The 13,441-nt window shown below is 44.6% G+C and overlaps 3 protein-coding genes across 3 annotated transcripts; all 3 read right to left on the reverse strand.

Moving 5' to 3' along the window:
- On the reverse strand, positions 494-5,274 carry LOC110432756 (transmembrane emp24 domain-containing protein p24beta2-like). Its single transcript, XM_021453562.1, has 5 exons — positions 5,059-5,274; positions 4,000-4,194; positions 3,122-3,308; positions 2,930-3,037; positions 494-627 (listed from the first exon to the last, which is right to left on the reverse strand). Exons 1-5 carry the CDS (start codon positions 5,272-5,274, stop codon positions 494-496), a joined length of 840 nt encoding a protein of 279 aa, XP_021309237.1.
- LOC8054789 (60S ribosomal protein L7a-1) lies at positions 6,681-9,178 on the reverse strand. Its single transcript, XM_002462592.2, has 7 exons — positions 9,031-9,178; positions 8,755-8,802; positions 8,458-8,659; positions 7,625-7,794; positions 7,386-7,514; positions 7,171-7,263; positions 6,681-7,081 (listed from the first exon to the last, which is right to left on the reverse strand). Exons 1-7 carry the CDS (start codon positions 9,031-9,033, stop codon positions 6,950-6,952), a joined length of 777 nt encoding a protein of 258 aa, XP_002462637.1. The 5' UTR covers positions 9,034-9,178; the 3' UTR covers positions 6,681-6,949.
- On the reverse strand, positions 11,833-12,496 carry LOC8054790 (indole-3-acetic acid-induced protein ARG7). The gene has a single exon (XM_002462593.2). It carries the CDS (start codon positions 12,494-12,496, stop codon positions 12,092-12,094), a length of 405 nt encoding a protein of 134 aa, XP_002462638.2. The 3' UTR covers positions 11,833-12,091.

Here is a 13,441-nt window from a genome sequence, read left to right on the forward strand (position 1 = left end):
CTTGCAACAAACCAGTATTGCATTACCTCCTCGGATTTGGTATTGGTATCATCCGAGGTTTCCCAACTCCAGGCAGTCAAAGAAAAAAAGAACTCCGAGCAGTCAAATTTTAATATAGTGAAGGCTGCGCCAGAGAAGCTTATAAACGATTCAAAGTAAGCAATTTCTTGATACCGAAAAGATGATCCGTGATGTTGCCATACATAGGTTACTAGCAGGTTTAGGTAGCAGTGTTCCTTTCAGTCCAGAAATTTCTATTTTTCAGAAGAGAGAAGAAAAAAAGCTGCCACGATACTCAGGTATACAAACATACCTAGAGATGAAGACACGGATGAGTAAAACATTTCTAGGGTCTATACTGCGTCAACAAATTAATTACAAATTTCTGGAACAAAACATATTCATGAACACACAAATAGGATGTACTAAATCTTGCAACAACACAATGCAGTCCATTTTGCAAATGAGGAAAAGGAGAGCTACTACCATAGAATTAGACCCTACAACTCCCCTGCTTACGCTCAAAGAGGCGGCGCATGAGGTAGATCTGCACAACGCTGGCTGCAACAAGGCCAGCTGATTCAAAGAGTGCCTTGTGAACTATCCTCCTGCTCATGTTATCGTTTACTGCATCATGGTATGGAAGGAAGACATTGCAACTTTAGCAACAATACTGAGCTGGTAGCTGATAAGTCATGGAAACAAGTACTATGCATCGGAAGAGCCTAACCAAACGTAAGTGTAGAAAGAGCCCAGCGCGCACTCCACGGTGCCCACGCACCCGCAGAGCATGCTCGTCCGTGTATTCACGCACTTGTCCACGCACTCACCTGCTTAGGCTTGGCCTAGGCCTCTGTTGTAATTTATATATGTAGAACACCTGAGATCAATAGAATTGTTTGTTGATCAATCTTTCTTTCTACATGGTATCATCGTCCATGGTTCATCTTATAAAACCCTTCGCCACCACTTCTACAATAATGGTGTTGTCTCCCTCGGACTCTACTGCTTCCGCTAACGACAATCTCCACGTCGACCAGGCCTCCGCCGCCAACCTCCTAGAGGTCTCCATTTGCTCCCACATCCTGATCACGCAGGACATTGACGAGGCCAACTATGGCCAATGGCGCTGCTTCTTCGACTCCACGCTTGGCAAGTTCGGCCTTAAGAGCCATGTTCAGTCGCCGACCCCGTCCGAGGATTGTGACGACGAGTGGCGCATGGTCGACTCCTGCATCGTCAACTAGATCTTCACCACTATCTTTGACATTGTTTGTCGGTCGTGCACTGCCGACATTATCTCTGTGGCACGCCATCAAGGGCATCTTCCTCGATAACGAGCTGCAGCACGCGATCTACCTCGAGGCCAGACCGTGCTCCACGCAGTAGGGTGACCTATCGATCAACGACTACTACACCAAGCTCAACCGCCTCACCGATCAACTCCACGACATCGGTCACCCCGTCTTCAAGCTGAGCTAGGTGCTGAATCTCCTCCGAGGTCTCAACCCTTGTTACTGTTATGTTAAGCGGAACATCACCTCCAAATTCCCGCCACACACCTTCATGAGTGCACGCTCCTTTCTCATCCTTGAGGAGCTAAGTGCCCAACACGATGCCAATGTCAAAGCCACGCAGGCTCTCGCCACCACCCATGGAGGAGCTACTCTTCTCCTTTCTCATCATACCTAAGGTCTCCCCCATGGGTGGCAACAAGAGCTTACCCGGCTTCGATGTTGGCGTCATGTTGGGCACTTAGCTCCTACAGGATGAGAAAGCACTGTGCACTCTTGAAGGTGTGCGGCAGGAATTTGGAAGTGATGAACGTCTTGACGTAGCGGTAACGAGGGTTGAGACCTCAGAGGAGATTCAACACTTGGCTCGACTTGGAGATGGGGTGGCCGATGTAGCAAAGTTGATCGGCACGCTTGAGCTTGGTGCACTAGTCATTGATCAATAGGTCGCCCTGCTGCGTGGAGCACGGTCTGGCCTCGAGGTAGACCACGCATTGTAGCTCGTTATTGAGGAAGAGGCCCTCGATAGTGTGCCACAGAGAGAAGTCGGTGGTGCGCAGCTGACGAATGATGTCAAAGACAGCCTTAGGACAGAGGTAAGATCCAGTTGACAGTGCAGGAGTCAACCATGCGCCACTCATCATCATGCTCGACGGACAGGGTCGGCGACAGGACATGGCTCTAGAGACCAAACTTGCTGAGTGCGGAGTCGAAGAAGCAATGCCATTGGCCATAGTTGGCCTCGTCAATGTCCAACATGACGGGGATGTGAGAGCGGATAGAGACTGCATAGAGGGCGACAGCGGAGACTGGGTCGATAGGGAGATCATCGGAAGAGGAAGTAGCAGAGTGTGAGGGAGACAACGCCATTGATGCAGAAGCGGTGGAGAAGGGATTGATAAAATGATCCTTTGACTCTGATACCATGTAGAAAGGAAGAATGATCAACCAACAATTGTATTGATCTCAAGTGTTGTACATATATAAATTACAATAATGGCCAGAGGCCAAGTCTAAGCAGACGAGTGCATGGATAGACATGGGCACTGTGGAGTGCGTGGCATGCGTTTGACTGAAGAATAGGAGAGCTCTAGCCATTGGAGGTGTTCTGCTAACAGTAAGGTTCACACAAAAGGATTGGGCATGCACTCTTGTGTTCTCATGGCGCTTATAGTGGAGGAGCTAGATATGCATCCCCAATTTGTTAATATATCCAATGACTCTAGTTGAACATAGCTGTGCAACCTTTTGCTTGAATTGTAGGTTAAACATGTTAATGCGGGACAAACGAATGTTCTGAGAAGTATTGCATATGTATGTATTTGAAAAGGGCGATAGAAAGGATATCATGGACAAGGATAACATATTACAACTCATTAGTACTTCGACAAGAGACCATGACAAGAGTGGCTTACATATTGCTTCGCGGTCTGTTTGGGCCTCAAGCCAATGTTGTTCGAATTGAATGTTATAGAGGGCTTCATCCAACTTCGCGATTTGTTCGAATAAAGGGCTAAAATGCTATGCATTTTTTTGGAGATGAATAGGGATCAACAGACACTTTTCTTGTTAGACAACGTAAAAGGATATAGAAACTCAAGTCGTACCATCTTTAGCATGTTGGTCAGAATATGATAAATGGCCAACATGCACATCGAAGTCCACAGTTTCATGATACGGTGACTTATTAGTGAAGCAAAAGTGATGGACTGCCCTCTTGTGAACTATGAATTCAAACTTGTCACTAGTCTTGTCACAACAATCATGGATTTGATCACCTCTAGGATCTTTAACCTACCATAAATCAAGATCAAATCAGCTTTATAGTGGATCTGGTCAATAAATAATAAATTTCTTAATTAGTAGAAATGGTAATAACTGTATTATAAAGTAATATGAATGAAAAGGTAATGAATTAATACAGATATGAATTGCCAAAACAATAGATCTGAATGCATCACTGCTTAATAACATTAAATCATGGACGCCTCAGCATGAACTAACAGATGAAATATTTGTCCATTCTGTATAGCTGATCAGATATACATGGGCTAAGATACAAAACAAATTAATTTATTGGAAATCAATCCTGAGTCCTGACTACTCTACTGACTAGTACAATACAATAACCGGTAACCAACCAACCCCAACCGGTCAACTGATTCCATCCTTAAAAGAGAGGAATAAAGTCTAATGCTAGAGCTTTACTACCCTCTCCAAAAGCAAATTGGGATCATAGCTAAATGAGTTGAACTAGTAGGTTGTACTGCTGACACTGAATGGATAGTAAGATGTCAACTACATTTTGTGCCCACTGCCCACCTTGTTATTTCTGATTTATTATGCTGAATCTAAATGTTTTCACTGTCAAACAAAAACAACTGTAACTGTAAACTTGAAAGCAGACAAACTTTTACCACAGATTCTAAACCTGCTGGGTACAGTACAGACTACAGAGAACGAAGATGAGGAAGAGATGCCATACCACAAGATCGACGCCATCCTGGGTATAATGCCACGGCGTCTCGGCCTTGATGACAACGAAGGATGCGTGGACCATATCCCCTTGGTACTCAACGTGGTGGGAGAAGCACTCCGCCCGGTCGATCACGAAGCGGATAGTCGCAGCATTATGCAAGAAAGGCACGAGACAGATGAGTAGCAAGCATCCAATCCGAGGCTCGCCACCGCCATTGTTTCACTGCCAGAATCACAATGCAATCAAAACAGACCACGTCCGATCAGAATTTCTCAAGGATAGGTGAATCATTATAGCTACCCGCAAGTAGCACAGGCTACAGAGATCGTGTACTAATTGGCAAGATATAGATTCTGGAGAACAGAACAGACACTCCCACTCAGCCACTCTCCCTACGAGGTGAAGGAAGCCAACCCAAATCTAGACGGACGGAGGAAGACGACGGATCTGCAGCGCGAGAGGTGCAGGAGAATGGGAAAGGCGGATCTGGGAGGAGGCCGAAGGGTGGAGGCGCGTCGAGAGCTGGCCTTGGACACGGTCTGAGAAAACACAAGCTTTACCCGCCTCCTCCGTAGAGCTTCACTGAATCAAGCGGTTTTGCGGGATTAGAGAGCATGGGACCTTGTATTTTCGTTGGGCTAACGGCTTCTCCAGCTCGAACTTGTGTACTTTTACGGACGAGAAAGGTGTGGGAACCCTTGTAAGTGTCACTTAAGCTAGAAAGTGAGTTGATTTTGGCTATCAGGGGATCCAGATTGAGTGATTTTCCTATGTAAAGTCACAATGTAACTTTTTTTCAATCTCTGCCCTTCAAATTAGATCCAAAGGCTATCCTTCCTCTCAACTTGGGGCCCATCCATCAGCCACTGTTAGCTTCCAACACAGCGAGCATGGTCGTCTTCTGCACAGCCACATCAACTGGCTAGGACGACCCGCCGTAGGTGCCGCCTGCCAACATAGGGTCGATGATGCGTTGTTGCGGCGCTGGAGGTGTGTACCTGAGGCGGCGTTGCTCGGCTAGAGAGCGGCCCCTCTACGGCGGCGCTTGGTTAGGACGCATCTGACTGTGGAGATGGCACTACAGGCACGCTCGCACGGCCAAGGGTGCATCCACGTGGCGGTGACGCTCGACCGGGGCACATCCTCGAGGCGGTGGCGCTCAGACGGAGACACATCTGCGCGTGGAGATGGCACTGTAGGCACGCTCGTGCGGTAGGGGCGCGTCCTCGAGACGACGACGCTCAGGCCAGGACACATCTGCCCATGGAGATCACACTGCATGCACACTCGCACGCCTAGGGGCACCGCTCCATGGCAGGCGGCGCGTCTACAACGGTAGCGTGTCCGCGCGGAGACGAGGACCAACCACGACAGCGCACGGAGAGCATACCGAGAATGCGTTCTAGATGTTGGTGCTCTGGTGGCCTCTTCCTCGGTCTCCAATTAGTGCGGCCCTCGTCCCTTCTCTTCCGTCGCGCAACAAGAAGAGCACGATTCCACGTCAGGGCTGCTGCCAGCTTGCCATGCTGTCTCTCCCTTGCTTTCCTCCTCGGTCTCCAATTAGTGCTGCCAGCTTGCTTTCCTTCTACGGACTGTGCATCCGGCGTTGTGACTCTCTCCTGCACTAGTATGTGCCTGCGCAGCCACCGCCGTCGCCGTTTGAGACATGGACGTCGCATGGATGACGATCGAGCTAGGCCTACGGTAGTACATGCCTGCGCGACAGTGCTGTTGGACAGCCGGAGAAGCGCACGTAGAGCCACGGAGGTCTGGCGCGATGAATGGAGCGTTCAAGTCTTTGATCCGGTCGTGTGGCCGTGCAGGATGTCGCATCGCACGAAAGAAGAAACCACCTTGAATCAATCTGTCTCGTTAGATGTTGATTAAACGTGGATAGCATAGAGAAAGTTACAGTGTGACTTTCCTAAGCAAAGTCACTGAATTTGTGTCTGTTCGCGGGCAGGACTATCAGACAATGGGAGACAGACCAGCCCAGCAATCCAAATGGGCTAGGTCCATTGTATAGTTCAGTTACTGGCTCATTTAACATTCGCTAATATTACCAGCTCAAAGAATAAAGATCAATGTTACTTTTTTTATCACACTACTCGGCTCTATGGCCTTTTATTAATAAACGATAGCTGAACTGAACAGTGAGCTACAGGGATATTTACACGATCAGTCCATACTAGCATCTAGCTCGGATCCCATACTTTAGCTAACTGGCAGCCTCATGCGCAAATGAGTTACATGAGCAAAAGCCAAAAGATTAAAACAAAAGTAGAAGCTAACGAATAGCTTTGAAGATCATTCCGCTAAGACTGAGATCTCTATACAAGTTGAAAGCTTCCTTTAGTTGCGAGAGATGCCATATTGATCAGCAAAAGCGCCTTGAGACAGACTGTTGCTTCAACCATTAGACTCTGTCATGTGCTGTGTCCCACGTTTCACATTCAAACGCGAAAGATTTAAAAAAAAAAAAATCATTAATTGGCAAAAGATTTTGCAGAGGCCATATGGGATTTTTTTTTCCAGCGGGAACGTTGTCACCAGCATAATACGTACTCGGAAAAGAAAACACTCTTTCAACTCGCTCAAAATCCTCATTTGAAAAGCCATTTGCGCACAAACAAACATAAAAAGGTGGCAATATTTTAAAATATAATTAAACAAGCTGTCATAGGGCATTATCAAAATCACTCTATCAATATATAAAGATATAAAGATACTATTATAGTTGATCTTAGGCAAATAAAAACAAGGTTGCCTGGGGCACAAAATAATATACTAGCTGAGACATCGCATAAACACTGTAAACTCTGTCTTGCAAAGTTTCTAAACATGGTCTGGTGGACAGAAACATATGAAACTTGATTCAGAAAACCACAATACGAGTGCACAACGATTATCAGTTCTTCCACGTCAAAACTACAGCGCACACTCAGAAGTGGATAATCTAGGTCATCCGCTGAGCAGCCTCCTTGGCGATCAGCTTTTCCCTAGCCTTGGTCTTGGCCTGCGACTTGGAGCCCATGATACCACCTCCCCACTTCTTCCTCACCTCATCGAACTTGTCGTTGAAGTTTGCCTGCAGGGTGCATTTTTAGAATCACCTCATCAGGGGAAGCATAACTAAAGGGTATCAAGATTATTCTGCAATATGTCATATTTTCATACCTTAATAGCCTCCAAGATCTTGCTGAACTCAAGCTTGTCCTCGTTCTTGACAGTGGTCAGACACAAGACTGATGCAGTCTTCTTGTGAACAATCTGCATACGATTAATACCAGAGTCAGCCTTATTGTTTCAGATACCACGATAGATATAGCAAGTTCAGAACAGATACCACAATAGATGTAGCAAGTTCAGAACAGCATGGGTGTGAAACATACCGATCCAAGGCGAGCCTTTCCTTTAACAATGCAGTAAGGGACCTCCATCTTCCTGCACAGGGCTGGAAGCCACACAACCAGTTCAATCGGATCCACATCATGAGCGATGACAACAAGCTGAGCCTTGTTCTGCACAAATTCATACATTCAGTTGATTACCATTGAAGTTGCCATAAAAGTATTGCATAGTGACTACACCCAGTATTGAAGTCATGAAACAAAGAAGTGCCAAGTCATACCTGCTCAATGAGGTAAGTCACATGGTTAAGGCCATACTTAACAACAATTGGTTTCTTGGCTTCAACAGTTTTTCCTTCAGTCTCAGCCTGAGCCCTCTTCAGAAGCCTCTCCTTCTTGGCAGCCTTGTCTTCAGGCCGGTATTTGAGAAGCATCTTGAACAGGTTGGTAGCTGCAAACATTTCACATCATAAATTTTCAACACCATAATATACATTGACAAATGAATAGGTAGCTTATACCATTATAGAAAGAAGAAAACAGATAAGGTGTAATTAAGTAACTGCATAGTTCTAACGTAGCAGCCAGTTAACTTAATCAAGAACACATGAGTGCATTCAGTGTCTTATCAATTCCCCTGATAGGTGAGATGGTAATACATCATTCTTTAGTCTTTCAGTAAATTAGATGAATGCTTATCCACTAATTTTAGCAGGATGGTGTTCGATCATGTTTACAGGTGAATATCAGAGGCATGACTAGACATGCTTCTAGCCACTATTATGTCACAATGTAACACTAAATGAATTTAGGCACACTGATGAGAGGCCCGACCCTAAAAAACTCTTGCAAAGCCTCGTCACCTAATTAAGGTTCCCAAAGATGTAAATGGCAAGCCTAATGGCACTATGGCCAAAATAATGCAAGACAACAGTAACTGGAACTTATAAAGCATATTTGCATACATCAAACAGTTGGTTATTAATCTACTGTGCAAGTGAAATAGAACAGGTTTCTGCAACAAATCAAGACTTTGCAATTGAAGGTGATACTTCTACTATTTCTTAGAAACCTAGCACTCTCAGTAAACAGGAGGAATAAGTTCTGTTCATACCGAGGTTCTTGTCGAGGGTGCGGGTGAACTGGTTGAGCGCCGGTGGCACCTTGAGGCGCTGCTTGAGGATGCGGCGCTGGCGCTGGATGCGGACGACCTTGGGCCACTTGACGAACCGGTGCAGGTCCTTCTTGGGCGGCAACGCGCCGCCGATGCCGAACTGCTTCGGCCTCTTCTCGAACAGAGGGTTCACCACTTTATCCTGCACCCAGCCAGACCCAACACAGTCAGAACACGCATCCCAACCATGGCGCCGCACACATCTCGAGCAAGAACGCGGGAAAGCGCAATACATACCGTCTTCTTCTTGGCCGGCACAGGCGCCCTGCCACCTCGCTTCGGGGCCTGCAGATTTGTAAGTCGAACTCTTAGCACATTACATGAATCATACAAAGATATGCAGCAAGTTAACATCATAAGCATCATAAGCATGTGCCCCCAAGATCCACGAAACAAGATTGAAATATAACCAAAGAATATCCGAAACATCCCAGGTTTTTTCCACATGGAAGAGATTGGATCAATGGAAATCCGAAAGCACAAGCAGAAGATAGGCGGCGAGACCGCACGCACCATTTCGCCGGAGGGGAGCTTGGCGTTCCGAACGGGAGACGACGGCGGCGCGAGGTAGGGGGAGGAGGCGGCTAGAGGCGCTTGGAGGCGGAGAGGTGGTTCTATAAAGGATGACTCGCGCCGAGCTGGACGCACCCTGGCCGTCGGATGCTAGGTGGACAAGCAAGCATCCCGGTCTCGGCCGTCCGGTGCTGGGATTAGGGTTTAGGCGAAGCCACTTGGGCCGCACACGAGAGAAAGGTAGGTGGGCCTCCATGCGCTGGGCCGTTCGTAGTATCCGTGGTTTCTGTTTGAGCCCATTTGTTTGGCACTTTTCATTTTTCAAAGAAAATAGTCTATTTTTCCTCCCCAACTTTCACGAAAGCCCGTTTTTCCTCCCTCAATTCTAAAATCGGGCAAATCATCTCTCTTAACTTTTTAAACCATACAATTTACCTCTCTTGAGCGGTTTTGAAGGCAGTTTTGCTACAGTGAATAGTGGTTTACTACCGTAACTGTGGTTTGTATTTTTATTTTTAAATTATTTCGGGTGAATCTTTGAAAAATATAGTAAATCACAGAAAGATTATAAAATAGAAAATCTAATTTTTTTAGGAGTTCATATAAGTAGATCTATATAGTAAACATATAATGGTATGCTTTAGTACAAAGTTTTTGCTATAAAGGTTTTGTCCTTTTATTTTATTTATTTATTTGGATGAATCTTTGAAAAATCATAGTAAAACATAGAGAAATCATAAAATAGAAAATATAATTTTCTTATACTCTAGTTTATAGTAAGTTTATGTGTTGCAGAGAGTCTCTAGTCTTTTGTTGTGTTTATTATCAAAAGTCAACCTGAGTGTGGCCTACTTGTCTACAAAACTGCATTTGTGGTGTTAATTTATTGTGAAAAAAATATGTCATGGCTGAAAAGTAGTGTCGATAAGTTCAAGCGACCAGGGCGTAACATCTCCTTCAAGCTTATGTATGTTGACTTTGTGGTTCAATTGACAGGTTCTTCCCCTAAAAGAAATTTGTAGACAGCTATATTTTTTTGTTATTCCATTATTAGAGGTGTAACTTCTTAGAAGCAATATTATTTCATTATGCATTGACATCTTTCATACTGCTCTGTTTCTATTGCTTTCTCTTCCTAAAACGTTTTCTGTGCAGCTGCTGAGGTAATCACAAACTGAATTATGCCCGCATTGTTACCAAAAAAAGCTCTTTTACATAGTCTTCCTTCAGCTTTTTGATGGAGCTATAGCTAACAAAACAAGGTGTCTCCGAGCATCCACCAACCTTTTGACTCTAGAAGATTCAATATTAAAAATAAGGAAGGGAGCATCTCCTCAAATTTTAAGTTGATGCTATCTCATTGGCGGTCCAAGTGCTCCAAACGCTGATGGGTAATAATTTAAACAAAATTTATTTAGAAAGACAAGATTAAGCAACTGTATCAAGGTCCATATCTGCATATTATTCTCCTATCTTGATGTAGTGAAAACATGTCTCTTACAAGTTACCATTGCAAAGATAATACTTTTTCTACATCTCTAAACTTAATGCCTCTAGTTTTTTCTATGATCTTTGATTAATTGAGCTAGAAAATTGACAAACTATGTTGTATTACATGTATTAAAGACATTGGAGACAATTTACCAAAATGACAATTCTATGTTTGTCTTTGGATGTTCAAAGAGTGTCACCTATATTTTTATCTAATTATGTCAATATGGTACTGTATAACTGATTAGGTACAACCCCATTAGCTTGTCTGAAAATTTATTGTTGAAAGTACTGTTCGCTGTTTTATTGCGAGAGAAAAACACTACGGGATGGCTGACAGAATTCGGCTGATAAGCTGTTTTCCATGATGTTTGATTAATTGAGCTAGAAAATTGATAAACTATGTTGTATTACATGTATACTCAGAATGGATATAAATTTTGTGAAGAATAATAAGTTTATATTGCCATTTTTATTTGTAAACTTTTTGTAAAAATGATGAACTGATGCTCTAATATTTTGTTGTTATTAAGTATGTAATAAGAATCATAGAAAACCAGAACTGGGGTATCAGAACGAAGCAACCAAATCAGGTGAAATCAAATGAAGCTGCTTGTAATTGTAACAAGGACGGGAAACCTGCCTAGCAATTGGGAAACCTGCCTAGCAGGCCCTGGGCGTCCAGCCAACTAAGCCTTGAATTCTAGGAGACCTTTTACCATTCCCATTTTTTTCTCGGTCAAAACACCAAGAATGTAGGACCTGTTTGGCATAGCTCAACTTCACTAGTAAAGCTGTTTTTTTAGAAAATAGCTTCCTGAGTGACTTTCTAGATGAAGCTGAGCTGTTTTGGAAAAAGTGTTTGGCAAAATAGCTTCATAAACTACTTCATGCATAGTTGAGAGAGAGAGCTACAATAAGCTACTTTTTTCAACTTTATCCCAACTTATGTCTTTGTGAGAGGAGGGTTCACCCATAAAGCTGTTTTGGAAATAAGTGTTTGACAAAAAAAAGCAACTCATGAAGTTGTTGTGAGCTGTACCAAACAGTCTCGTAGTATACAACTTGAATTCATTTTCTCTCTCTAAATTAATATAAAAAGCTCAAGGTAATGCAATGTTTAAAATATTGACTCCTTTTAAGATGAGACATAATCCTCTATTTTGACAAATTGATAACAGCATTGTAGCCTTGCTCTACAGGACGTAGCATTTCTACTTCTAGGCTCTTGGAATGTTCAACATGTTCCTCATGGCTAACAAATTCTTCTTCGAAATGAATTTGTCACTAACAAATTCTTCATGTGAGGGCACAACATACATCATATATACCACCAATATATATGCCAATTGCCATCAACATGTCAAGATTACTTAAGCACTCCTCAACAAAAGCTAGAGCGCAAGAACTCATCAACTGCTACGACGCACGAACCAGCTATGGCGGTTGGCATCTACGTACATGGTTTTGCACACGATTCATATCAGTATTCAGTACACAAGACTATACTCATCTCCCGTGCAGATCGGCGTGAGATCAAGCACCGTCGTCACCTGACCTCCTAGCTATGCTAGGACCGGCCGACGAGGAGAGGCCGGGCGGGGACGAGCAGCCGGCCGTACGCGGAGTGGCCCCTGACAAGGCCGCACCTCGCCACGGTCGTCGCCGCCGCCTGGCCAGCCGCGTCCTCCTCCTCGATCTGCTCCAGCACCCGCACGAAGGCGTCGGCGTCGCACGGCAGCGCGAGCGGGCCGGCGGCCGCGTACCCGAACACGTCCTCGGCCTCCTCCAGCAGCGCCCGAAACAGCGGGTGGTTCACGCACTCCGTCCGGACCATGAAGCGCTGCCGCCCCGCGCCGACGCACACCGTGAAGCACCCCTCCGGCGCCGGCGCCGGCTTGCTCCTCCGCGCGCTGCGGCACCGGTCCAGCGTCTTCATGATGAGCCCCGCCGGCTTCCTTCCTTTCTCCGGCATGGTAGTGGGCACGCGTCAATCACAAGACTTGGGCACCTGGCTACTTAGCAAAGCTACAGCTAGCGAAAGGTGAAATCAATGTTAGTGGTCACAAGAATGAGAAGGTGCGTGAGAGGAATATATATATATATATATATATATATATATATATATATATATATATATATATATATATATATATATATATACACACACACACGTAGAGACAAGATGTTTAGTGAACCTAGAGAGAGAAAGGGTCTTGATCAAGAGGCTGTTTTTATATATAAGGCCTTGTTTAGTTCCCAACAAATTTTGCAAAAATTTTCAAATTTCCCATCACATGGAATCTTAGACACATGTATGGAGTATTAAATATAGACAAAAATAAAAACTAATTGCACAGTTTGATCAAAATTGACGAGACGAATCTTTTAAGTCTAGTTAGTCCATAATTTGATATTATTTATCAAATACAAACGAAAGTGCTACGGTGTCGATTTCCCAAAAAAATTTGAAACTAAACAAGGCCTAAGATTATTAGGGGCTCCATGAGAGAGAGGGAGGCTCTATAGTTGTTTACTATACGTACACAAATTGCATATAGAATTGCACACTTCAACTTGTAGGTTGTAGCGCATAGTACGTGCATAGTATAGTACAATTGTTAGGGTACGGTTTGGCTGTTTCGGAAGGGTAAACAACTACACCAGGAGCCGAGCCGGAGCCGGAGATATATAATCCATGCAACGCATGAGTCATGACATCAAGCATGGCCGACTCTCGAGAGGCCGGGGTCAGTTCATGGCGCATCAGCGCAATAATGCAGTACATTAGCTAGAGGCAGGTTGACCCCTCTCGGACGCTGTGCGTGCATGATTGCCATTAGTTTGGAGAGGTGTCGAACTCCCCCAACCACAGGGGTTGTTTAGCTTAATTAGCAACCGTCTGCGCCTTCTCTGATTT

The sequence above is a fragment of the Sorghum bicolor genome, chromosome 2, assembly GCF_000003195.3.
Source record: "Sorghum bicolor cultivar BTx623 chromosome 2, Sorghum_bicolor_NCBIv3, whole genome shotgun sequence".
Lineage (NCBI taxonomy): Eukaryota > Viridiplantae > Streptophyta > Magnoliopsida > Poales > Poaceae > Sorghum > Sorghum bicolor.